The sequence below is a fragment of the Sycon ciliatum genome, chromosome 4 (assembly GCF_964019385.1).
Source record: "Sycon ciliatum chromosome 4, ocSycCili1.1, whole genome shotgun sequence".
Lineage (NCBI taxonomy): Eukaryota > Metazoa > Porifera > Calcarea > Leucosolenida > Sycettidae > Sycon > Sycon ciliatum.
This window is the reverse complement of record NC_088646.1, coordinates 13,016,020-13,043,797: the sequence shown is the minus strand read 5'-3', so window position 1 is coordinate 13,043,797 and position 27,778 is coordinate 13,016,020. Positions and strand designations below refer to the sequence as shown.

Genomic DNA, 27,778 nt, shown 5'->3' with positions numbered 1-27,778 from the left:
ATGTGATAAAAGCATACATCGAAGCCTAATACTGCTTCCACCTGTAGCAGCTGCATGGCTGTACGGTGTACCATAACAAAACTCATTGACTAACATATTTCGTGAAAATATTATCCTGTAAAAGAATAGGAATGTAAACAACATACCTGTGAAAACACAACCGTTAATGCTACTAACACAACCTGTGACTACAATAATCATGAAATCAACCCCAAAACATTTCTTGCGGTTTACTTTCGTAGAGTTTGCAACTTTGTGTTCCTCAACACAACTTGCAGCTTTCTTGAAAAATATCCTCAACCTTGGTTCTGTCCTAGATCGTATACATGATTCATTGTTTCGTCTCATCATCATGGAGCAGCGTATTGGTGCCCCTGAAGCCATGTGACGTGATACTGTGTTAGGCTAGCCCATCCCAAAATGAAATCTCGCATCGCAGGTGATTCATTCCTTTCCGCAACCGGACTCGCTATAGGGTTTTAATTTTCAGGAATATTGAACATTCTCTGCGAACCATCCTGGAGATGGAGAAAGCCAGAGTTAGGGGGCGTAAATGAACCACGGCCGACTGTTGTTACGCGCTCTCCATACTGCCTGTTCTTCATTCTGGCATGGGTCTGGAGCTGACCCACGACTTCTTGCAATCTTGGCGCAACAGCATCCTTCTGTCTCGTCCAGAAGCTACCGGTACCAGGTCTACTCTTGCTGCTACTATTGGAGTACATGCACAGACACTGATACAAAGTTGAAGTTGAAAAGGTAACTTAAAAAGTACATGATTCATTGATTGTACAGACAGTCAGTATGACAGTAGATCTCTGCAGCGCTGACTGACTCGTGCTGAGTCAGAGTAGAGAGAAGGCTGAAGTGAAGGGACTGACTAGTGAGCAGACAGCGCTTTTCAGTCCATGCTTGTGCGAACATACACGCACATGTAGTTCCGGCACATGATCAGGGGCATGAAACGCCCAGTGCAGCGACTACAATGTAGGCCAGTATGACTACTACTAACTACTGTATTCACTTCGTCATAGTCTTGGGGTGAGACATTGGGGGGTTCACTTCGTCACAGTCTTGGGGAGAGACATTGGGGGGTTCACTTCGTCACAGTCTTGGGGAGAGACATTGGGGGGTTCACTTCGTCACAGTCTTGGGGTAAGACATTGGGGGGTTCACTTCGTCACAGTCTTGGGGAGAGACATTGGGGCAGGGGACACGATAAGATTTCGAAATTGTTCTGACACAATGTCCTGCCACTTCTGGAACCGGTCGGACATGGCCGGACACTGTGATTTTTTTTACAAGTCTGGTACTCAGCACTCATAATAAAAAATAATAATTATTGTCTTCACCAGTTTCACACACGACACCACTGCACACATGCAAGTACCGTAGATCTACATGCTACATCACACTGCGGTATACCGTATTGCTGGTCACATCAAGGATGATACACTGATCTCAAGTATTGTAACACTGATTCAAATCGCTGTGCGTTTTTCAGCAAGCATAGTAACTGTGATATGAGCGTGCAGTGTTTCTGCACATTTCGGATTTGACCTGGTTTTTCAGCGGCAGATCAAAGACATTCATTTTTACGCAGTCGACAAAAGACAAAGTGGGCATCTGCTTGCCCATTCTAACTTCTTGTTGCCAGCTCCAAGATCGACAACATGTCACTACTCGAGTTGGCTGAAGGCTCCCATCTTTGCAAACGCGATGTGCTCTTTGAACAGCACGTAGTTTCTACGCGACGTTGAATTTCTGACTTATATTTCGCTGCTGCTGCTCCGTCGATCTTGCACAGCGCCTGTGCAACAGGAGCGTACTGGACTGGATTTGCAGAAGACTGCTCCTTTCGATAGAGGCATATCGCAAGCTGGCACACATTTCTGACGCCTTGTTTCCCTGGAACAGGGACGTTTTCAATATTTCGGATTGTAGAAGCGCCTCGCGGAATAGTTCCTATTGTAGCGAGAAAGGGAAGAAATTTCATTTCAAAACTCCTCGATCGTTTGCTACGCTCAAACTGGAGCTACACTGAAGTGGACAGCTCCCTGTTTTGCTGTAAAACCCTGTTGTCACAGGTTGCTGCTCCGACTTCGTGAGACTCCCAGGCAGAGCGCCATTGTCCTCAGTTGTTCTCTTTCCCAGCGACGCTATTTTGTGAATTTCGATCGGACAGATTGTCCGTTCAAGAAAAAAAGCGCCGGATTCGAATCGAAAATGGTCGGAAAATGTCCGATGTCCGACCGTTATCGTGTGCCCTGTTGGGGGGTTCACTTCGTCACAGTCTTGGGGTGAGACATTGGGGGGTTCACTACGTCACAGTCTTGGGGTGAGACATTGGGGGGTTCACTTCGTCACAGTCTTTTTTTTTTTGATTATTACAATTTTATTAAAAATTAAAGGTTCTGCGTTCCGGCTCTCCGCCTTCTCCGCGAACATAAGAAAACTAGAGGAGAACAAACAAACACAAGAAGCAAGAATGACACGAAAAGCAGAAATTATGAGAACATGGTATAAATGAGCACGGCCATCAACCTCAACAGGGGATAGCCGCCTCGGCAACAACAAGAGCAGCTGAGTCTGCGGCAAAGACTGGTGCATAGAGCCGCCTAGCACACCTCAGGCACATCACACTGGATCGGACCAAGGCAAAGCGTATCTGACACCGGATCGAAGCCATCACGGCACTGTAGGCCTCTCCGGTCTTGTCGGCGATGAGGGACGCTATCCTCTTGTACAGAGAGGTGGCAGATTTCCCCATGCCTCCCGTAGTGGAGAACACGGCGGGAACAAAGCTGGAGTGTTCCACTTCTCGGATTCTCAGCTCATAGGCACGGCGCTTGGCTTTTTCGTGACGGGTGTAGCTAGCAGCAAGTGAGTTGAGGCGATTCGAGGACGCAAAAGGGTTAAACACCCGGACATCAATGTAGGTGCGCTCGAACCGCCCTCCCCAAATACCACTAGTCACCACGTCAAGGCGGGCTTGGCCGTCGCCCACAGCAGTACGGTACCGGAGCTGCTCTCCAGTGAGCGGCTGCAGATGTGGCTCAATAGCCACCTGGTGGCCAACACGCTTTCGCAAGGCGAGCTGTCACGTCGCGTACCTCGTTGTGGCGGAGGGTTGGGAAACCACCTAACGGGCAGGAGAGGGCATGGCTGACGGTGAACTGCTGTCCACAGGAACATGATGTTGGCAGTCGTACTGGGTGCCAGCCATACCGGAGGTGCACAGCATCGCGGAACTCAGCCTTCGTGAGGGTGAAGCTGTGGGCCTTTAGGGGCCGGCAGGTGAGCCAGCTGGATGCCCCCCGCTCCGAAGCAAGGTCGATGGTACGTTGAACCTCTGGAGGTGCGGCAGAATGCAGAGCGACGGCCTCGGCTTGGAGTGATGCCTTTGCCTTCGCCCTCATCAGCTGCTTGTTCTTCCGCACTTCCTGCAGGGCATCGCCAAGCGTGGCAGTCTGCTGCTGAATGTGCCGCACTAGGGGGCCAACGATGGTCTTGGAGTGGGCGTACTGGGCCCCGAGGGAGGCAGGTGTGATGAGCCCCAGACCACCATGTCGACAGGGCAGAGCCAGACGCTGTCGCTCATCATCGTTGACGGTCCTGCCACCTAAGAGAGCGGGGATGAGCTTGTTTCTGATGGAATCCTCCAACGGCTGCATGTACAAGTGTAGGTCAGCCATGACTCGAGACAGGAAGGACCATTTGCTTCGCAGGCCGTGAACAAACGCTGCATATGCAGCTTGGGGCTGTGACGAAGCAATAGTGCTGAGTGACATCACCTCCTCTACCCAGGATTGAACCTTGCGCTCCATAAAGCAGCGGGAGTATTCTGCTGAGCCAAGCGCGGCTCCCAGATGCCGACATCCATCTGTGCGAATGTCAATTCCAGTTCCAGCAAATATGCTGGTGGCCTCATCCAGAAACTGTGGCTTGACAAGGAGGACAGACTTGGTCGGGTTGAGGAAATAGCCGTATGATGGACCTCTCTCGTTGAGGCGATCCCACCAAATTCGTACTGCTTGCAACTTGCCTCCTGCGGCAGAATCATCCGCAAACCAAAACTGCGTGGCACCGTCTGTTGCTGCTTCTTCGATGAGGGGGAGAACACCAAGGGCGTACATCGCCATAGCAACCGGGTCGCCTTGGGTGGTACCTTCGCTGGACTTGATACACTCACCGCTCACGAAGAGATTGGCCGGCTCCACAGTCTTGGGGAGAGACATTGGGGGGTTCACTTCGTCACAGTCTTGGGGTGAGACATTGGGGGGTTCACTTCGTCACAGTCTTGGGGTGAGACATTGGGGGGTTCACTTCGTCACAGTCTTGGGGTGAGACATTGGGGGGTTCACTTCGTCACAGTCTTGGGGTGAGACATTGGGGGGTTCACTTCGTCACAGTCTTGGGGTGAGACATTGGGGAGTTCACTTCGTCACAGCCTTGACGTGAGACATTGGGGGGTTCACTTCGTCACAGTCTTGGGGTGAGACATTGGGGGGGGGGGGGGGGTCACTTCGTCACAGTCTTGGGGTGAGACATTGGGGGGGGGGGGGTTCACTTCGTCACAGTCTTGGGGTGAGACATTGGGGGATTCACTTCGTCACAGTCTTGGGGTGAGACATTGAGGGATTCACTTCGTCACAGTCTTGGGGTGAGACAGTGGGGAAGTTGCCATACTGGGGTGTGAGTGGCCGCCCCTTGGCACTGGAAGTACAGCTCGCTTCACTCGTCTCTACTGAGCGAAGAGGACACACGCTTAACTTTGATCTTTAACTAACTTTACCATGGTTTACGACAGAACATGAACAGTATAAAGGTACTAACGCCAGGAAGCCAGTCGTGCAAGAAAGCACCTACCTACCATTGTTTCTTGCACTCATCCAACATAATCATTCGCCTAACGCTCTCCAACCTTCAACGCTTTCCTTGACCGTGAGGCTGCTAGTATATCAAAGAATTGCAGTAAGGGCGGATATGTATGGTGGAAAAGGGCCAAGCAGTTTTGTAACATTGCTGGCAGCAAATCGTCAGTCCCTGATCTTACAGATGGTGACGCCAGCGCCACCACTGAGCATGAAAAATGCGATCTTCTTGCTCAACATTTTGCAGCCCAGTGTTCAATGCCACCAGCAGTGAATGGACAACCCTCTCAAGCGCCATCATAAGTGCTTGCACCACCTTGTACAGCATTTTCTAATTTAGTCCTGGTCAAGTCCATTACGACCAAACACACCTATCCCCCCGAAAATCCACCTCAGCAAATCACATGATCCCGATACTACGCTCAATGGCAGATTTACTGTGTGAATCCCTCTCATTCCTGTTTAACTTGAGCATATCTACATCGTGCCTCCCCAATTCCTGGAAATCGGCCTCTGTTACCCCGTTATATAAAGGCAAAGGAAGCCTCTTCACCAACAAATTATCGTCCTATTTCACTGCTGCATCCTGTCAGTCGTCTTTTCGAATACCGGATTGCACTGAGTCTCAGCAGTTTCCTGCATCGCAACAAATTAATATCACCGTCCCAATTTGCATATGTTCCACAGCGATCAGCAACGGACCAACTTATCCTGCTTACTCACCAGATGGCTCGTGTCTCGGACAAACACAACAGATATGATTGTGCATTTCTTGACTTCAGGAAAGCCTTGGATAAGGTTCATCATCCAACACTGATTGAGAGGCTGAGTACTTCAAGTTTATGACTCGAAACTCAGTGAAATGGTTTGAATGCTACCTCAATCAGAGAACGATAGCTGTCAAGATTAAGGAGACGATCTCTCCCCAATATCTTTTGAATTGTGGTGTTCCTCAAGGCTCACAGCTTGCACCCCTGCTGTTTTTTTTAACCTACATCAATACCCTTCCCGACACATTGACCCACAGCGCCCCTTATCTATTTGCTGATGATGCTTACACTGCTCAACACTCATACCTGTTGATGAGAATCTGGCCAACTTCCAGTTGGATTTAACAAGCTGCCAGCGCTGGGCTAGAGGCATTCACGGGGAGTTTTCTGCGGCCAAGACCACCATGTTCTCCAACTATGCTCCTCCACCCTCTTCGTCTGTCCAAATGGACAACGTATCACTCAATGTTAAAAGTACCGCAATCCATCTAGGCGTAGAGATCAGCACTAATCTTAAATTCCAAGACCATTTCACTACTGTGTTCAAAATTTTTCGTCCAACGTGTAAATTTGTTATGCTTTATGGGTAGCCCTTTCCCAAAGATGCTCGCGACTTTTCGTTGTTTAGGAAGAAATCGCAACTTTCGCATCTTTCTTCATTTTCGCGAACTATTTCGCAACATTTCCGCAACCTTGGTTGGCCCCATGGCATGGGGCCAAACGGCCAAGTCATGAACTACATGTCGGACAAATTGCATATTCGCTCATTTATCGCCTGCCTTCAGACTCATTTCAGAGAAACAGTAGATCAACGGTAGTTACGATAATGTGCCTTCCCTTTTCCGTGCACTGGAATGATGTAGGATACAGTGTATATGCAACAGGCTACTGGCACTGTGTGAGGAAGTGGTGGTTCACAGCAGGAAAGGGTGTACGAGTTTTCTGTCGCTGCATTTCTGCTATTTCATCTCCTTTTTTGGTGTTTTTTTTGCACAAGAACTCTCCAATTTATTAAGTTGCGATATTAGCAACTTTTGAGCTTTTTCTGAAAATATGGATGCGATTTCAGCAACTTGCATTAAGTCATATTATGTACGACCCACAGTAGAGTACGCTATCCCTGTCTGGTGCTTCAGACTTACTGCTAGCCAGCTAGAATCGCTTGACATTTTACAAGCAAAGATCTGGAGATGCCTGCTGCGGTCTGCGAAGATTGATTTTGATCGCTATGAATAGAAGTGAATAATTTAAATAGGCTGTGTAATTTGGAATCCCTTCACTTCCGACGCACTTACATTTCCATCACCGTTTTGTTCGTGAAGTATATCCATTGGCACCCAGATTATCTATCCTGCTTTGACATCAATATCTCTTCTAGCGCACGCCGACCAAACAAACTGATTTTCAATTCTCATGGCCGCATCTCTTCCTCTCTCTTTATGCATAAAATCGGAAGGCTGTGGAACTGCTTTTCACCAAGGCTGACATCCCAAGATTCATTTTCTAAATTTCAGCAGCAATATCGCTTGCACGTGAAAAGGTTTAAATTTGACTGTAGTGGTATATCCCTGGACATTTTTTAAAACTAATTGTTTTATTTTGAACAACCCAGCCCTGTGTTTATTGCTCATTATGTAGCATATACTGTAACGCGTGTAGTTTTCCTCACTGTTTATTTCTATTGCATGATTTGCATCAGGAGATCCCCTCGACAGGCCATCGCCTCTGGGAGATCCTTTAAATAATAAAGATTTAAAATTTTCAAGACTCGACTCAGCTCAATGGGCTTGGGAGAAGGGAAAAACAGTTGTAGAAGGTCGTAAAATTATTACTTACATTGCAGCACACGACGTGTAGTGTCATCCGAAGTATCCACGGATGGTTGCGGTATATGCCAGATGGGTCAAGAGCTCATTTATGTGGTAGTACGGTAGTGAAGATACGTTCTGAGCGTTCTAGATGGCCGCCGCACAATCTCAGACACAGGGTAAGACCTAACGATATTGGCCGGTCAAAGCAAGTCACTCCACTGAATTTGTGATGCCGCCCTTACAAGTTTATCATACCGATATCGATAACGACACCAAGGTGGGGAAATGTCGAGTTTCTGAACCAGAAGTTACTTGACCAATCGCGGGGATACAAAAAAGCAGTGGACGTTGGATTGGAGCACCAGTGTATACATATGTAGTTGACTACTACTAGACGTAGATCATTAGAAAACCAAATAATTCAACATGCATTGAAGTTTTGAACATGTACGCCTTTATCTTTTCTTTCGGATGTAAAGATATCGGAGTGAAGAAATCTGCTCACTCAGTATGACTTTTTAAATAGACTCCTTACTCCCCATATGGCCTTGTGGGTCTTATAAGGAACCCTCTCCTGCCGGGCCAGCCCTACTAGTCCACGATGAGCTATATTATGAGGTGGAACGACAACTAGCAACGGCAACTGGGTGCAAAAGGGCACCATACCGGTCTCCCCGTATATGCGCTTGAAGGGCGGATACTTTTAATAAAGGTTCCCAGTCACCATTTCGGTACTATCATTATCAAGAGCAGGGAGCCCTACACATACCGGTAAGTGTAGGGCTCCCTGATCAAGAGTGCTCTTGGACCTGTAGGCTGTACTATCTCAGTCTATCTCTGCTGTTATCCCTGAAAGCTGGAGATAAAAGCGATGTCTTGCTCAATGCTGGTGGAGTGAAACAAGGCCAAGGGCAGGCGAAGGTTCATCAACCAGCTGGTGGCATGAGGGAGGGACACACAGGACTAAAGGCGTTCCCATTACAGGTAAACGTACCGCGTAGATAAAAACGAAAGATCGTGCCAAAACCCTGGCCTTCTGTGTCGCTGAAGGCAAGGTCACTTACTTCCGGACTCGGTTCTTACTTACACTTTACAGCACCCGGTGTGGGACAGAACCTCGCTTTCTCTCGAATCTTGACGCACTGATTGATACACGGGAGAATTCGCCATCAATTCAAGCCTCAAGGGCACGTTCTACGGATCCTGTCGGCGATACGTCCGGTCATTTGACATTCGGCGGGAGAGGCCCAGAGCCACATGTCCTTCCTCTACAGCATTCCCCAATTTTTTTTCACGGTTCGCGTGAGACTCGGCTGGAAGCCGGGCTTTCCGCATCCGTAGTAGGAACGCCACCACCCTTCAAGGATCAAGGCGCAGATGCAGCTCCTAAAGCGGTGGGAGGTGAGTAGATCAGCTCACGGTGAGTAGATCAGCTCACCAGCAAGTGGTCAAAGACCGAAAATCCCATTCACATTGTCACTGCATCCATGTTTTCCTCGTGCCAGGCCGCCACGAGTTCCCAATTAACTGTGGGTCGCAGCACGGCTGGAAAAAAATCCTTCCGTTCCAAAGCAGGATTTGAACCTGGTACCCTCTGTTTCTCAATCATGATCTTAGACCATCCCACTATGTTTGCCTGCCTCAGCATTCCCCAAGAGTAAAGTTAATAAACTCCTTGGCATTACTTGTCGGTGTTGGTTCTGAAATCCAGGCTAGCTGCAACAGGGCGCGTGCAGCTTTGTCTTTAGATAACGCCGGATTATGCCATTGACTTTCTCCTCCTTATCCGCATTTCCAGAAGAAATCAGAAGTGTGGTGCAGGCAGGCGCTGCATACCGGTGGTAAGCCCGGTTTTCACGCATGATATTGCCAGCCGGTGATGGACTCTCCTCTGCCGAATCATGATTGAAGGACTGAAGCGGTCTGGGTTGCGGCCCTGCTGATAGGATGGTCGCTGGTAGGCTGTTCCGACAAGGGAATAATGCAATCTGGGTAGGAACCCCGGAGTGTAACAGTATAGACTTGATTGATTGGAGAATTCGTCGAATGATGTTCAAACCAGAGGTTATAAAGCAAAAGAAAGGTGAGAACCGCAGGAGTGAGAATAGTAGGAACACAAGGTGTTACCATAAGACAAGCAAGAAGTGTCAAGGTAAAGCTATTACACTCTCCCGGCCCCATAGGAAGCCCAAGGTTCTATTAGATAACACAATCCAGTTAGGAGATGCAATTGTGGAAAGGGGAATATTAAATAATCACTCATGCACATGCATAACCACATTGAAGTGTAATCCAACTCAACTTCATCACTCTCACAAGGAGATGACGCAAAACTATATCAGTCTATAACATATTTATTAACTATCTCAGTAAGAGATGCATATAGCTCAGCCCAGTTAGATCAAGGCTGCTGTCGTTGTGAGGCTAGATAGTTCTGCAGCGGTTTAATATTCCGACCAGACTCATCACATAGGTTGCCAGCGGGCTCCCACGTAGCTTCGCTGCTGGGGTAACCCTTCCAATGCACCAGGAAGTGTTGCTCACCACTGCGGTGTCGGTGATTCAAAACGGCTTCGACAACATAGCGTGTGTGTCCATCTAGATCTGTGAAGGGCGGAGGCGGGGGTTGGTGTCTTCCAGGAATCATGTTCTCTTCGTAGCGTTTAAGAGCAGTGACATTAAACACGGGATGGCAGCGAAGTTCACGGGGTAGTTCCAAGCGAAAAGCATTCGCTCCAATCTTAGCCTGGATACGATACGGACCAAACCACTTGGGTTGCAACTTCCGAGAGGGCTGGCCACGAGCTTCCGGGGTCAGTAGAAAGTCTCTGTAGACAAGAACGCTATCACCAACCTTCAAATCACTGGGCGTTCTCGTCTGGTCTGCGTATAGAGCTTGCCTTGCCTGGGCGTCGAGCATAGCATCTCGAGCTATCCTTAGTGCGGCTTCCTGCTCATGAAGCCAATCGACCGAATCACTCCTTTCCCCTCCCGTAAGAATGAATTCGGGCGGGGACTTAGGGTCAAACCCATAGTTCAGATAGAACGGTGTATTAGCTACAGATGACTGTTGTGAACTATTTATTGCAAACTCGCAGAGTGGTAGAAGCGAATCCCAATTGTCCTGTCTCAAGTTCACAAATGCTCTTAGAACATCTCCCACTTGCCGGTTAACTCTCTCTGTCAAACCATCCGTTTGAGGGTGGTTAGCAGTGCTGAATGCCAATTTAGTTCCTAGCTGAGAGAATACTTCTTTGAAAAAAGCTGCAGTGAATCGTGGATCGCGATCGGAAACAATGGTTGAGCTCAGCCCGTGCAGACGAAACACGTTTTGAATGTACAGTTGAGCGCTGCCCTTAGCATCAATCTTCGAGTTTGTTGGAACAAGATGTACGCATTTCGTAAGTCGGTCCACAAAGGTGTAAATTGCGTCGAAGCCACGAGAAGTAAGGGGCAATCCAACAATAAAATCCATTGAGATATCCTGCCAAGGACTATTAGGTATTGGAAGTGACTGGAGAAGCCCTGTTCGTGGCTGACCTCCCTTCGTTCGCTGGCAGAGATCACAGGTTTTGACAAATCTCTTGATATCGAGACCCATTCGGGGCCAGTAGAAAAAACGTGCTAGGCGGAAGTACGTTCGATACCGACCGGACATGCTGCATATGCTCCGACCACGTTTTGCTGAAGATGAGTATGTCATCTAGGAACACGACTACGAACTCCCTCAGATATGGTTGAAGAATCGTATTCATCATGGATTGAAATGTTGCCGGTGCATTGGTGAGACCAAATCCCATGACCCTAAATTGGTAATGCCCAAAGGGAGTGTTAATCGCGGTTTTGGGCACGTCCTCAGCTTGAATGCGAATCTGATTATACCCTGATCGGAGGTCTAGTTTCGTGAAGTACCTAGCGCCCTGTACGGTATCGAATAAATCATCCACATTGGGCAAGCACGCCTTGTTCTTAACAGTTATCTTGTTTAGCTCCCTCCAATCGCAGACCATGCGTAACGAACCATCAGCTTTCTTGACAAAAAACACCGGTGCACCAAAGGGGGACTTACTTGGTTCTACGAAACCCTTTTTCAAGAGTTCTGTGAGCTGTTTCTTCAATTCCTCCATTTCTGGCCTGGGCAGGCGATAGGCAGGTCGCGATGGGGGTGATGAGCCTTCCTCCAGGCGGATTTCGTGGTCTACAGACCTCTCTGGTGGGAGTCTAGCTGGCAGATCATCCGGGAAAAGATCGTCATAGTCACGGAACATGGCCTTGAGATCTGGGTGCCCGTTCTGAGTGGATTTGTCGGGAGGTTCCTTGCCAATGCCGTCTTCTACGCTGACCCACGCCAGAACACCTTCGTCTCCACTCCTAAGGGCATGCCTAGCCTGACGACCAGATATGAACATCGCCTCCACAGGAGCGGTCGGATCGCTTTGACTGGGCGATGCACAAGGCAAACCATTCGAGTTCAACCTGACTTCATTCGTCCGGAAGTTTATGTCTGGATTGTTACGCGTTAACCAAGGTTTCCCCAATATAGCGTCATAGCGATGAAGGGGGAACACCGTGAAGGTTTGGTTATCGCTGAAGTCGCCTACGATAACCTTCAATTCATGGGTCGTCTCCATGGGAAACGAGCTTGATGCTCCATCAGCCAGCGTGACATTCAGGTTTTCCGAGCCAATTTCGGTTGGCAGGTTAACTCTCCTGGCAAACTGTTCGGCAATGAAATCATGGGTCGAGCCCGAATCTATTAACATAAGCGCGCGACGACCGTTGATTTTGCCTTCTACACGCAGGAGCTCATGTTCCGTTTCCACATTGACGCTGGTAACCTGGGCCTCAATAGTTGGTGTAACATCTCGCTTGAAATTGGCTTCGGAGCATTCAGCATCATCGTCAACATCCTCCACAGCGAGGCTACTGAATCGGTTACGGGTAGAGACGGAGCACACACTACACGCAGGTGATGCCTTTTCTTGCTGCGTCAGTAATCGCATCGGCCTTACTGACGTCCACCGTTTGGGTGATCTCGATGCTGCGGGCAATTCTGGGCCATATGGCCTGGTCGACGACATGCGAAGCAGCCCCCCTGGGCTCGTAATGTCTCACGTTCCTCGGGGCTTAGTTTTGTTAGCTTTTTGCTACCTGATGGTGGTGCGAATCCCGGCGCGGTCGCCAGTGGTGGTCTGCGCTGAAATCGGCTGTCTGAGGCGACTGCTAGCGCTGACTGAACGGCGGCTGACAGTGTAGTGGGGTGTTCCTTCACTACCAAGGTCCGCATGTTACCGTGCAGGCCGTTGACAAATAGCAAGGCTCTGGAGAGTTCGTCAAGTTCCGGCACCTGTAAACTTAGCCGAGAAAACTCCGTTACGTACGATTCAATTGACCCACGCTGTTGGATAGAGAACATATCCAACCGCACTCTTTCCCCATCATAGTGCGGGCCATACACTCGCGCTAGGGCGCTTTTCAAAGAATGCCAATCCGAAAATTGCTCACCTGCTTCCAGGGAAGAAATTAGCCAAAGACGCGCATTCCCAGCGAGGTAGCTAGCCGCAAAGTTAACTTGGCTCTCCGGGTCACCTTGAGGTGAGCACTTCAAGGCTAACTCGACCGTAAATACCCATTCTTTGAACTCGGAAGGGTTGCCATGGAAAACATTCGGTTCTCTGGTAACGCGTTTGACGCTCGGGCTTGTCTGGGAGAGAGAACGCGATCGACACGGGGCTAGATCCGGAGGACTTGAGCTTGATGTAGCAGGTAATTGATGTCGTCCAACTGTAGAAGCCACGTTGTCCCGAGCGCGGCGGATCTCACGGAAAGCGGCGTATAGCAGAGCAGTAGCGGCCAGGAGCACAAGGCACGTCAAAGGGCAAACGATGATCTCAACCATCCTCAAGCTACCAGTGTAACAGTATAGACTTGATTGATTGGAGAATTCGTCGAATGATGTTCAAACCAGAGGTTATAAAGCAAAAGAAAGGTGAGAACCGCAGGAGTGAGAATAGTAGGAACACAAGGTGTTACCATAAGACAAGCAAGAAGTGTCAAGGTAAAGCTATTACACGGAGGCTGATACGGGTGCGCACGGGCAACGTTGACTTGAGCTGGAGTGGGTGGCATTGGGCAGTCTCGGACTCTCCGTTGCTAGCCTCGTCGATCGACCACCCACTGGGCGGGGCCGGGGGTTGGCTGGGGGTGGGAGGATGGGCTTCAGGGGGCTTGTTGTTCGGAGGTGGGACAGCTTGAAGGTGAATGAAAGCGCAGCAACCAGTCGGTGGTGTTTCAGGCTGGGGAGCCAGGTTCCTGGAGCTGGGCCAATATTGGCTTCAGTGCCCTGTACTGTATTCTGTCCAGCCTGGATGTGCATGAGCCCATCCACACCAGGCCGCAGTATTCCATCGTTGCGCGTTGGCCGCACGAAGCCTTTGTATAGACTGCCGTGCGGCCGCTAGAGTCCAACAGGGGCGCAACCTTTTTCAGGAAGTGAAGGCGTTGGGCTGCCTTTGAGGCCATGGCCCAGAGGTGGGATGAGTAGGACGATTGCGAATCGAATGCTACGCCCAGAAGTTTGATTTCCTTCTCCTCAGGAACAGTTACGCCATTGAAGAGCACTGGTGGGAGCACTGGGGGAGGCTTGCGGTGGTCAATGATGAGGGCCTGAGATTTGGATGGCTCGAAGGTGACCTTCAACTAATACTTGGAACCCCAGTGTGAGACGGCGTCCATTGCTTCCTGGAGTTGTGTCACAAGACTAAGTTGAAGTGCAGAGTCGGATATGCTGGCGGTGGCAGAGATGCACTGGTTCAGTGTCGTGTCATCTGCATACGTGGCAAGCTCAGCACCAGCAGGCAAGGTATCCTCGCAGTCATTTACATCCAGCAGGAATAATGTAGGTCCAAGGATGCTACTTTGTGGTACCCCTGCTTGGATAGTGAGAGACACAATGCACTGGCTAGTGACTGGATTGGGCCCTCCAGGTCAGGGACTCGATCTTCCCTTGGTACGCGCGCGACACTAGGAGCCCATCCACTACTCGCCCTCTTTCTCTCTCACTCACTCACTCACTCTCTCTCTCTCTCTCTCTCTCTCTCTCTCTCTCTCTTCTCTTATAGCAACGATAGCAGACAAGAGTGAATGAAACAGATCAAGTGTAGCGTCAGATAACCGCCCAATCCACACAACTGACGAAGAAGAAGCCATATGAATTGACTCCTAATGTACACCTGGTCTACACCACCCGAGCACATCGGAATAGCCTTATACATAGGATGACAAACACACTTACGCTATGCACACCCTACACACACCCACACTTCCACATGCCCGTCGCTGAAGCGATGATGGCTAACAAACTTGTGCTGGGATTACACCATTCAATAGCTTTCTGGCCAGTGAATCCCTATTTTTCATGTTTTCACATTTTTTCACACACACACACACACACACCACCACATACACACATGTACTCTGGCATGCACCGGCTGTTGGTAGCTAGCCAGCAGAATGAAAGAAGAGCTAGGAGAATCAGAAAGAGAAGAGAGACATGTGTGACCATAATCGTCAGGAATTGAACCCACAACCCACAACCCCTCTCTCTCTCTCTCTCTCTCTCTCTCTCTCTCTCTCTCTCTCTCTCTCTCTCTCTCTCTCTCTCTCTCTCTCTCTCTCTCTCTCTCTCTCTCTCTCTCTCTCACACACACACACACACACACACACACACACACACACACAGACACACAGACACACAGACACACACACATTAACACACAGAAGGTCCAAGGTCCATGGTTGCACTGCACTATGAACAGATGAAGCGGCACGTGAAGAACTTGTCCGCAACTTCAAGTAAATTCTACAATTTGTGAAAATATAAATAGATGAGACCAACACCTAAGAGAAGGACACAACAAAAACATAAAGAAGACAGTTGAGAGAAAGAGAGAGAGAGAGGAACAACAGAGGTAAAAAATGGTGTGTACAAACATACACTGCTCACTAATCATCAAATTTCCGGTTGGGGTTCTTGCCGAATAGTGCCGTGCGGATCTGCGGCAGCATCTGGCTGCTGACCATCTCCAATCGACTCTCCAGGGTGTTGGCAACTTTAATCTTGCCATCCTTGGAGTATAGCTCCACGCCACCAGATGAATCAGCCGGCAAGAAAGAGCTGTCGACAGCCACAGTACACTTCTTTCCCTTGGTAATCCTGGTGTACTCAGACTGAGACTTGCTCATAACTTTCTTTACTCTATCGACATCATCACGTCGACACCTCACAATAACTGCTGGCTCCAGCAGCTGGCACAGACCCTGAGTGATGCAATCCTCGAGGAACTTTTCGTACTTTGCTGGAGACGATGTGATATCAGCAAGTCTACGCCTAGTTTCTTCCAGTAATCCCTTGACATGATCATCACGAGATTTCAGAACTTGGAGACGAGATTGGTTCAACAGGTTGGACCTTTGGATCTTCTTTTGGAGGTCCAGTGCTTTCTCCTTCTTTTCATAGAATCCCATGACTTTTAACTTCTCATTCTGGACTAAACGACCTTTCTCAATGTTGAATTCCTCCTCGGCCTTCGCATCGATTTCTTCCGCTTTTTCTTTAGCCTCCTGCTCAATGAATGCCATCATGTGGCGAATCTGCTTCTCCACATCCTGATCTGAGACCGCCATGATCCTATGATTACGGAAACAGGCAAAGCGTGAGAAGAAAATTACAAAGGCGCAAGAGTATTCTACAACCGGGACAGAAAATAGGCACTGATTATTTTTGTCTCAGCCCAGTCAGTCACACATCTGATTTTTCCTGTGAGGCAATTATGACGTAAGCCTAGCGATTGTTGCTATGGTCGACGTGAAACTACATGAGATCATGATCACATGATCATGCATGACTCGACCGACAGTGCAGAACTGCAGATACATGTAATTATATAGATGCGCCGCGTATGCGGAGTTGATGTGATTTTGCTTCGATCATATCGGCCGGATCGTGCCGCACTTTTTGAAAAGGCCACGCTGCAGCGCTGTTGAGTATTGTACCGGAGTTGGCTGCTTTGATTATGTATTTTGTTGCATTTTGTAGATCTATTTTTCAGATTCCACTCGCGGATATATTGCTGCTTGTAGAACAAGCAGTGTCCATGTTGTTACATGACGTGCATGGGAGTTGTTATTGGCTTGTTGTCGTGTATTCTCCAAAGTCATGAAGGATCTGAAACACAATGGAAAAGGTTCTTCGCAATTGCAAACCCTTTGTAGAAGTTCTGGCCATGGCACATGGACCTAAAGTGCAGCATTGGACAGCAGAGCATTTCCAACGTGCCACCACTTGGTGTGTGTATTTTGAAAAGGTGAACTTTTTCATGAATCCCTTCGTACCGATAAACATGTGCATTGTTTATGTAAGATGTCGTGGTTTATTAAATTTATTACCACACGTATCGGTATTATATGTGCGTGTGGTAGATGGTTTTCAATGGACTGCTAGTACTATAGTATTCACTATAAGCATTGTCAGATATTTTTAAAATTTGATGTGCATTGTATAATTCAAGAAAACCTCATGGCATACTGTGAACTTGGTCGGTATTGCAAGAGAGGTGAATCATACATGCACATCAAATTTTACAAATAAGTACGAGTACATGTCTTTAAAACAAAGGAGGTTCCAGGAAGCTGACTATCTCTGCTGACTATCTCTGCTGACTATCTCTGCTGACTATCTCTGCTGACTATCTCTGCTGACTATCTCTGCTGACTATCTCTGCTGACTATCTCTGCTGACTATCTCTGCTGACTATCTCTGTCGTTCTTCTTGTATGTGCAGGCATACAGCATGATGATTCGCTTGCCGGCGCGGTCCAGTTCAGTTCACAAACAGCTGCATTCTGAAGTTACCGCTCTTCAAGAGCCATGGCCCAGCTCTGTACAATTGGACTTTGCTTACTTAGAACACTGCTTGTCACACATGTGTTCGGTGCTGCTGAAGAATCAATTCGCACCTTCCCCATTATTGGCCATGGCTGCCCGAGCTGGTTTTTCATCGAAGGATTTTGTCTTCTGGGCAAAGGTTTGTACCAGCCAACACAATAGTACAGTCATGTGCACAATACCGGTAGTACAGACATGTACACGGTGGATATGAGGATATTGGAACCTAGTGCAGGAGGTCTGGTTCAACTGTTGCTAGTGGTGCTTCATGGCTGTTCAACGTCAAATTCTGGGCTTCCGCCCTTCAGTGCGTTTAATACATTTTTATTTACCAGAAGAGGTTTGTGCGACTTCGGCGATACTTGGGGGATTGTGTGCTGCTCCCTACGTGGGAGCTCGTGCTTTTTCCTGCCGACTTGAATTCTCACTGTGTGTGTGTGCGCGCGCGCGCGCGCGCGTGTGTGAGTGTGGGTGTGTACAGGAAGTGTTTGACTTGTTTATTTGCCCGATAGGTTTAACTTTTGAACAGTAGGGTAGGAACTCTGGCTCCTTGCACCATAATGGGTACACTGATACATATCTTCTTGAAGGCAGCGTCCAGCGTGATATACTTCTTGTATGGGTCGACAGTGAATCCTTATTTATGCCAGAATGTGTGTGTGTACAGGAAGTGTTTGACTTGTTCAAAAGTGACAACCTTGCTGAACGGCTGCAACCTGTAATCCTTGAAGTGCTGCCTAGCCTGGATGGTACGTATGATCTGTTTCCAGTGCAATTCGATCTTTTTGCCTCGAAAGTGTTTTGAATTATTTCACCACGGTATTTAATGTATTTACCGTAAAGTCGCGGATAAAAGCCGGGTTTGCATACAAGCACATCGCGGATAGAAGCCTGAAAATCAAACGGGTCAAATGCATATAAGCCTGTCGCGCGTAGAAGCCTGGCTTCTATGCAAGCGCGGATCGGGTAGGTCAAGAGTGCATGCGCTATGTACAGTGCATAGTAAAACTGCCGCCATACCGGTAGTCAGTGGTAGATCTACGCGTGTCGCGCGTAGAAGCCTGGCTTCTCTGCAAGCCCGGATCGGCCGGTGTGCATACAAGCCTGGCAATAATATCAGTGGTGCATATAAGCATGGTTTGCATACAAGCCTGGTTTGCATTGAAGGCTGATGCAGAAAGCGGCTTATGTGCTTATAAGCCCGGCTTTTATCCGCGACTTTACGGTACTTGATAGGAGGGTAAGCAGCAGCTTGAGTTTGAACTAAATTGTATCAACTATCGAATATTGCATTGAAATTGGAATGGTGCTGCGGAATGTAAAAAAAAACCGTACCATGATCGTGCACCACCCTATTATTTTGTGTTTTTTCAGTTCACACAGCAAAATGCGGCCACAAATCGATCGTTCCGGGCGCTCTGTGCCCCCGTACGTTGCATTTTTTTGTGACAAGGGAATAGTGAAACATTGAAAAAATGGGTGAACTGGTTCCCCTAACCCTCCCCACCGCCTACAATTTTTTCCTGGCTAGAATCCTGTGCTAGTTACCGGAGGAAGGGGATCATGCGTTAGCGGTTTTATGCAGAGTAGATAGCGTTCTTGAAAGTGTAAAAATTTTGGAAAGATATTATGTTAACATGGTGCGCTCCCATCCTAAACTGCAGTTATGAGTAAACAGTTGGAAAGGATCCGAAAACCATCATTGATGTGTACACTGATTTGTTTTTGAAGTGGACTGAAACCGTCTGTGTGTAAGTGGGATGCTCAAGTTCTGCTCTCTAATGTATAGAGTCATAGCTGGTTGTTTGTCAACTTCGGGGACAGTACTAGGAGTAGAAGTGCTACTCGGGACTATGCAAGTCTTGTATTGACGGCCTTGTTAGCTGCTTCTGCTCCTTCACCATTACATGTATCATGTGGTAGACTATCACCGTTTCTGTAATATGCTTGTCAATATTTTCTCCAGTTTCGCAGCATACAAGTGGAGTTGTTATTCACCAAGACAGCACTGCTGCACTGACAGCGCTTGCATGTCAGCTTTGCAATTGCCTTATTGCTGGCGATAAAGAACAGTGAGTAATGGCCGGTGTGGTTGTGAGTAATGCGATTGATTTGTTCCTTTTTCCTCTCGTTTGGTCTCTAGGTTTGCTTTTACTGGCAGTCATCCAGCTCTGTTTTCTTCTAAAACTCCCACTTTGTTTCACGATTGTTTTTTTGTTTTTGTTTTCTGCAGATTCACTGGGTTGTCCCCTGAGCAGGAGAGACTCCTTTATGAAGTGGTGAAATTAGACGCTGGTCTGGTATGTCCTTCGTGTACTGTGTATACCTGTGTGTATGAATGTGTTGGGCATCCTTAACATCCAGTTTTGTTTCCAACAGGCTCTTTTGCCGCGGAGAAAAGGCGCAGCTTCCAATCTTGATGATGTGGCGAGGCTGAAGATATTATTTTGATGGTGTCTTTCACGGAATTTGATTTTTTCCAATTTGCACTTTTTTTGTATTTTCTACAGGATATTATGCTGACTGTGTGTGCTACTCATTCAACAAGGGTGCAGTCAGGTCTCAGTACTCAAGCTGATGATGACCACCAGTGTGTGATTCCATCACGTTTGGCCAGTGAACTGATTGACTGGCTGCTATCGTGCAATGTCCCGTCCACTGCACTGGACACTTCAACCAGGCCGCCACCAGCAGCAACACTATCGCCCTGTGCACATTCACACACACTCTTTTTCAGTGATCCATCTCTGCTGTCGTCCTGTGCGATACGGTTTGATACACTTCTGGACTGCTACGTTCAGCACTTGCTGCACTGGACTGAGAGCTTTGTTCGTGTTGAGCTTTGCGACTGCAGTCTGTCTGATATGCAACCAGGATCGTATCACTGGCAGTGAGTGCTAATGATGTGCGGATGTGTATCACAACATTCATTTCATGCACGCATACTTATGCATGTGCACATGATATCTCTCTCTCTCTATCTATCTCTCTCTTTCTCTTTCTCACTCTCTATCTCTATCTCACTCGCCCGCACACCTTGGACTATGAACACTCATCCACAATCAGCAGGATGATAGCGGTGTCTGGTAGAGCAGTGATAGCGGTGTCTGGTAGAGCAGAAGCGAAATGTATAATCACCAGTGTGGAAAAAGAAACAACCATGTAAACAGTGGAATTCCTTCACCGCCTTGGAAGACTGCACAACTGCTGCCACTCATCACAACTTCACAAGACCGCACCAATGCTCCTCAGGGATGTCAATCATACGGAAATCCTGCTGTGCAACATCCCTCCAATGCCGCCATGAACTGGGCAAATTTGTGGCAGCTAGAATCGCGATGAATGTTGGCACCCAGTGCATGGTTTGCGTGTGCTTTGTACGATATGCGTCATGTGTCCTGAAAAGGGGGACGTCAACAAAACAAATTCCACCGTGGACTAGACCACCTGCGGTGTTGCACACTCTTGTCTTGTTTACGTACTCATGACAATTCCCACCGCACAGCGGCACAACAGATCCTTCCCTGAAATTGTGTTGTTATTGTTGATGTCGTTGCTGCTGCTGCTGCTGCTGTTGTTGTTGTTGTTGTTGTCATCGTCGTCGTCGTTGTTTTAGCCATGCACAGGTGCTGTCTAGCACTGCTAGTGCCAACCATAGTGACGACGACAAGCTGACACTGAGCCTGTGTGCGTGTCCACCATCCCTGAAACATTGGCAAACACTGGTGACATGTTTCAAGTCACTGGCACATCAGTATGGCCCTGTACGCCAGCAAATCCTGGAGCAGCTGCAGAGGAAATCACAGTGGACCCAGCAAGAGCATGGCACTGTGTCGCCACCGATGCAGTGTCTGCTGTGGAAGGCTGACTTTCAGAACAACATCTGGGAAGACATGTTGTCTAACGTAACATTAGTGTAGCAGTTGGGCTGATAACGTGGCCTTGTTCCTGTCTTATGTCCTATGGCTATGGGCATCTCCTCAATGGTTAGTCATTGTGCTACTGTAGGCTACGATCGTAACTGTGATGTAACTGTATGGTTCAGTAGTCAGGTGTGGCCTCATGAATGCATAGAGGGGGGGGGGGGGCAGTACATGAGCACACTCTCATGAAAGAATAATCCACGTCATATGATCATGGATGTTGGTTGGCACCACTAATGGTACTAATGAAAAGCTTGGATATCACTGAGCAGTATTGTTGCGAGCATAGCCGGTCAATGGAAAACGGTACGAAAACAGCGCTTGTGTTTCAGCGGAGCTAGCTGGATAGAAAAAAGATTAGTCTTGCTTTTTCCATAAAAAATCGCGTAACCTTAACTTTTCCACGATGTTTTCTGGAAAACCTCTTCAGAATGACCATGCATTTCGTATCAAAATTTGAGGCTGGGAAAAGTCAAAGTCACTTTAAGATAAACCTTCAAGATTTACCTCATAGTGATGTTTGAACTCAGTCATCTTTAAAAACGTGGAAACCTGTGAAATATCTTTCCTGAGCATTCTAAATTGTCGGCCAGGTTTCACGACGTCCGGACAGGTGTTACATTGGCTGCAGCAGAATTTTGACAGTCGTAGCTCATGGTGTACTCTTGTAAAACTCTCGTATTCCCAGCCCAAGTTTCCTGAACTTTGTGATACTATTAGCCCCCTTGCTGGTATGTTACCACCCGCTCCACTCAACTCAGCCACTTTCAGCACAAGTTGAATACTGTAAAACGATAAACTTTCGCGGCGCACAAATTTCGCGTTTTCAAGAATTGCACTGGTTTACGATGAGAAACATTCGCGATCTCATCTACTCAGTTGGATCTTGTACCGTCAAAAATCAATGCACAGAGCAGTTTGCGGCGATTTATGGTCGCGAAAATAGCGAAATTTAATCTCTAGCGAAAGTTTTTCACTTTACAGTACCTGGTATGACTTGCTTGGTTTAACCATGACTTTGGGCAGCGTGGCCTGGCACGAGGGAAACATGGATGCAGTGAATGGGATGTTCGGTCTTTGACCACTTTCCTGGTGGGCTGATCTACTCACCTCCCACCGCTATCTCTTAATTTGCTGGCCAAAAATCCTATATATAGGATTTGAAAATGTGTGCCTTTTATGCCGTTGTTAGTGGTCATCACGACCAATAATAATGGCATAGTGGTTTTCATGGAAGTTGTAAATATGTTTGAGGCATGAATGTTTACATTTTAGATTCATAGGGCGATAATATTTCTGATGAATACCCATTTTCAGCAATAATTGGAAATTTGAGCATAATTGTTCAGCTGCTGTCATGGAAAGGACTGAAGCAGTGAATGTGCAGAAGAACATTGCAGGTGTGGCACGGGGTGGTTTCATGATGACATATCGCACATGCCGTCATGAAACTACCAGTTTTAAGGATAAACAAGGTCCAATAAAATCTCAAATCCTATATATAGGATTCGAAAAATAGGGCACATGCCTTAGTAATATTGAGCAAGGAGATGAGCCTGAGATGTTAGTGTTTGAAAAAATTATCTTATTCAATTCTCGATATCTTCTAAGACCTAGCAAGGAAGAATTGGTCACATACTTTTTGCTATTCTCATGCCACACCCATTTTGAGTTGAAAAATATGACCAAAATCCTATATATAGGATTTAGCAAATTAAGAGCTATAGGAGTGGCATCTGCAGCAAGCTTCAGTTCTTTACCTCATAGGAGTGTTTGAAGTCAGTCATCTTTAAAAACATGGTAACATGTGGAATACCTTTTTTTTTTAACTCTACGACGAGATAACTACTGAAATGAAGAATACGAATGCACTTGTTACCCTGTGCCTGCGGATGAGTGCGTTCTTACTCTTCATTTTCACTTGTTTTGTTGTCCTTTTTTCATATTGGCCAGGTCGTGACGGAACATGTTTCGACAGTTATAGAGGGCACATCACCAGTCGTGCTGTCCCTGATGCTGGTCAAGAGTTGAGCTGCTTCTCTCAAGACTGCTAGCTACAGTGCAATGCATGTACCATCGAGGATCTCGATGGCAGTACATGTACATGCACTGGATATCAGTAGGTCCTACGGCTCTGCACCCAGCCTGACTCACTGGGCTATGGCAATACATGTACTAGGCAAAAGACAGTGTTGTGCTGCTTGGAATGAGACTATACTGTATCTACAGCATAGTTAGTCTTTGGTAGATTTTTATCCTGAAGCTGAGAATCAGGTGTATTTGCTGAAGTATGTGAGTGTACATTACGATCTGTGCTGTGGCCACATTTGCTACATATTTTTCCTGACGAGTGTACGAAAACTTGTTTGAATCCATTTTTTTCTCTACACCATTTCTTCATATTTTCATTGTTTTATTGCACATCGTCTCCACCGTTTTACATTGCATGAATGAAGTACACAAATGTCGGTTCAGCTCGTCTTATTGATTGCGGTTATCAAATTATTGTCTCCTCGCCGTTTGTTTACATATTTTTAGTATTTATTTTTTAAATAGACTGTCATGAGCAATCCGGAAAGGAGTGTCTACTAGTATTTTCTATTTTAGGACATGAATGGAACACCTGAATCCTTTCATACCATTATTTATTCGTTGTGCATTATTGTGTAGCGTCAATTTTATCTCAATGATAACATTCCATTTGGGAAAGTGAACTGTATATAGAATTAAGTTCCGATACGAAAGTCAATAGCAACCGTGAATGCCATCATGAGTATCAGAGGCAGAGAGTCATGAACTACTAGTACAGGTACATGACGGCTCCCTGATGAGTAGCCGTTTTGTACTACTCACTACCAGTTACAGGGCAGTACTGTCGTGGACATGGAAATTCGGTCGAATGCCCGGGGCCGGCGCCCTCAGCGCGTACAGAACGTTGCATGCAGTGTACATGCGATGCGGTTGTGACCGGCGCGCTGCAGCGCATACATGGAAATGCATGTGTGTACCGCGGCTGCATGACCAGCGCCCTGGGGCCGCTAGACGTGCGACCGAATTTCCATGTCCACGACAGTACTTCTCTTTTCTAAACTAAAACTTGCCTGCGCTGTGAGTACCAGTTGGGCTGAAGTGAAAGGAATTTTTGAGCCTTGGTGATGTCATAGAAGTTAGGTATATTGGTGTCGATTGTGAGTACTTGGTACGACGCTTGTCTCCTTTGCTGTGTGATCATTGGGGAGCCTAGTGCTAGGACTGTCCTTTCAAATTTCTTACTTGACATTTGGGAACACGCCAGCAGTACTGGTCTACAGTTTCCATGAATACAATCAGTGTCCTTGGATATGGTATGGGTTGGAATATTTTTTCACGTTTCGAATATAGTATTCAGAAAAGAATATTAATTTTTGTTTGCTTCAGCCCTGATCGTGAGTGACGATTGTCCAGAAAACATGTGGAGTCGTCAAATTGACGTCAATATTACTACTTCAAGTAGGCTCTACGAGATTGTCCAGAAAACATGTGGAGTCGTCAAATTGACGTCAATATTACTACTTCAAGTAGGCTCTACGAGCTCATAAATCAAAAACACGGTGTTGCAAAGGCGGCAACGCCAATGTGCAAAGCGGGTAGCTCATAAAAGACTTACAGTGACTGTATGCAGTTACTTACAGATGATATGCAGAGACAATCTGAAAGTAAGAAAACTAGTTCACAGATTCAATCTATGCATAACGTTACAAGCTGAATTTGATGAGGTGACTATTTCATGGTTAGAATGAAGAGTGTGAAGGTTTCATGGCAAACTTAAACAAATCAGCAACAGCCGGACTGAACAGCACAAAGAAACCGAGAACGCCAGAGAGCTACTTGGCAATCAGCTTGGTCTCCTCGAGAAAGCGAACACCAGGAAGCTACTTGACAATCAGCTTGGTCTGCTTACGAAAAAGGGACCAAGGAAATGCCAGCGAGCTACTTGACAATCAGCTTGGCCTCCTTGAGAAAGCGAACCAAGCGTGCATTCACAGCACGTGCACTGCTGTCCACATGGACCACTTGGCGCTCTATTGCTGAGCGAATCTCCTCCTTGGCACCTTTGTTAACACCGCGCGTGACCGTACGCTTTGTTGGATTACCATTGCCCGTCAGCAGCGATAACTTACACCCAGTGTTGTGTAGATAGCTCAGCTCCTCCAATATATCAACGTTGACGATATAGTCAAAGGCCTGGACATAGCTGAATGAGCCCTTGCCTTGGATGATTTCTGAAATCCTGCTCACCAGTGGGTCATATTTTGGCCAGCCATACTGGCACAGTACAAGGACATGGCCGAGCACTGCATCCTTAGTCGTTGCTGATATACCCTTGCTCTCATAGTAGCAAATCAAGACCCGTACCACCAGTGGCAACAGGGCTGATGCGGTGCATGGGGTCAGCTGCAACTCACGACATTGCGCATTGGCATCAGTTGAACGAGCCTGGTGACGTTGACCGATCGGTGTGAGCATGTTGGGTTCATCCGGTGGCAGCTCATTGAAGATCTTCAAAATCTGACGACATGCTTTCTCCTGCTGACCACCGGCAAAGAGTGCGAACGAGCATTGCAGTGATGCACCGGTGCTACTGTCCTCAGCAGCTGAGTCTGCGCATTTTCTCAACCCTTCCATATCACCATTATACAGCATGACATCACGTTCAAATCCACCTAGCCAGTGCCATTCTGTGCCATGTGAACTCCAGTCTGATACGAGTCTGGTGTACTCTCGGTTGAGTGCGCTCACATCGTTCAACAGCTGCCAAGATGAATATGCTGCTCGAAACTGTTCGGCTACAACATTGCACGATGCTGGTAGGTCTTGATGTAGCGAGACACGGATGGGAAGATCTCCATCCGACTCACTTCTCTTCGATCTCTTGGCTCTGGGTTCACCGCCAGGATGTGGCTCCGTTCTATCGGGCTGTGGCAGGTCCAGTAGAATAAGCTTGGGCGGTGGTTGTCCAGGAGCTGCTGCTGGGTGGCTATAGCTCCAGCATGCTTCCAGCCACACTAGAATACATGTGTAGAACACAGGCAGTATGACTTTGTTACGAGTATCCTTGCTCACATTGGGCTTGCTCAAGTCTGTCAATGATGCAACCAGGGATTGTAGCCGTTCCACACGCTCCAACAATACCAGGTTCTTGTCCAGCAAGTTATCATTCAGCACGCTTGTCCACTGGCAGAGGCTGGCTATGCTTAACAGCTGGTGCCAAGCACTCTTCCATGGCTGTGTCTCATTACAAACCTCAATGGCCTGGCCATCAATACTGAAGCGGCGTGTTCTTGTTGGTGACAGTAGACCTGCTACAGCCGCCGCTGTGCCACCAAGACTTGACGTGCTGCGGTTCAGTGCCACGTCAAAGTAGTACAACAGCATCCACTCCAGCCATTCATACACAGTTGATCGCGATATAACAAGATGATCGGCTGGTGAGCTGGTGCTATCAGAGCTGGCAACATGTACATGCTGTGAAGACAAGATGGCAGGCAATAAATCCACAACTAGAGTCTGCCAGGCTTCGCTGCAAGATGGCGACTCGGTCTTCTTTATTGATTTCTTCACGCTATCAATCGCCTGCAATGCACATGACTGTACTGTGTCCGGATGAAGGCGCATTAACAACATCAGCACACGGCAATACAACGGTGTTGTGGAGTTCACATGCTCAGCAAAGCGCATGATCAATTTCTTCTGCTGCTGGCTGTCCATTTCCGTGTAGAGAGACACCAAAGTCAGTATATCCGCATCCAATGAGACGTTCTGCCATCTCAGCTCCACTGCATTCACTACTTGCTCAACTAAATCCCAGAGTGTTTTCTGATCAGGAAAACTGTCTAGTAGTGCAGACAACAGCACTGCTGCATCCTGAAATTGTTTGGCAGTAATTTGTATCTGCAACAGGCCATATTGCACTTTGAAATCCTTTGGATAAAGGCTTTTCGCCGTCAATATCCAAACTCTGGCTTCCTGTATTTTGCCATCTTCCAGACATTTCAGTGACTTCTCGATGAGCCAATTCTCACTTTGTTGGCTATCAGCGGGTCCAGACCCCATTTGGGAATCTGCACTTGATGACATGGCATCTGCGTTGGGTGTTATTAAGACTACAAAATATTGGGTCTCTGTTCTGTTTCTATGAGGGCTATACGAAGAAACAGTACCCCCTCAAAGCTGAGCAGTCGCCGCACACAAAAGGAAAATGGGAAGTATTTTTTTGGAGAATGGGAAAGCAGGCTCGTATACGTCGACTTACGTAATCACTAGTGACAATATGTGTGGAAAGCCAGCCTCCCTCGCTAGTGATACACGTACCGCTGGATTAAAAGAAAGCAAAGTAAATGCACGAACCAAATACTACAGACAATAGCAATTCAAAGTATTTTGACTGCGCAATGAGGATTGTGTGTTTCATGTTG

General features: G+C 47.4%; 3 protein-coding genes across 4 annotated transcripts; 1 reads left to right on the top strand and 2 right to left on the bottom strand.

Annotated features, from left to right (window-relative positions):
* Positions 1 to 15,238: 15,238 nt before the first annotated feature.
* On the bottom strand, positions 15,239 to 16,243 carry LOC135814565 (V-type proton ATPase subunit E-like). The gene has a single exon (XM_065327700.1). It carries the CDS (start codon positions 16,138 to 16,140, stop codon positions 15,460 to 15,462), a length of 681 nt encoding a protein of 226 aa, XP_065183772.1. The 5' UTR covers positions 16,141 to 16,243; the 3' UTR covers positions 15,239 to 15,459.
* Positions 16,244 to 16,396: 153 nt separating this feature from the next.
* LOC135814564 (uncharacterized) lies at positions 16,397 to 24,085 on the top strand. Of its 2 annotated transcripts, none has more exons than XM_065327698.1 (8): positions 16,397 to 16,820; positions 17,297 to 17,539; positions 18,068 to 18,149; positions 19,367 to 19,472; positions 19,634 to 19,700; positions 19,911 to 20,290; positions 21,017 to 21,386; positions 23,277 to 24,085. In XM_065327698.1, the coding sequence occupies exons 1-7, from the start codon at positions 16,692 to 16,694 to the stop codon at positions 21,318 to 21,320; spliced, it is 1,311 nt and encodes a 436-aa protein (XP_065183770.1). In that variant the 5' UTR covers positions 16,397 to 16,691; the 3' UTR covers positions 21,321 to 21,386; positions 23,277 to 24,085. The 2 variants fall into 2 exon arrangements, with proteins under 2 accessions (XP_065183770.1, XP_065183771.1); XM_065327699.1 differs by having other exon boundaries at positions 18,051 to 18,149.
* Positions 24,086 to 24,663: 578 nt separating this feature from the next.
* LOC135814563 (integrator complex subunit 10-like) lies at positions 24,664 to 27,769 on the bottom strand. The gene has a single exon (XM_065327696.1). It carries the CDS (start codon positions 27,438 to 27,440, stop codon positions 25,293 to 25,295), a length of 2,148 nt encoding a protein of 715 aa, XP_065183768.1. The 5' UTR covers positions 27,441 to 27,769; the 3' UTR covers positions 24,664 to 25,292.
* Positions 27,770 to 27,778: the final 9 nt, after the last annotated feature.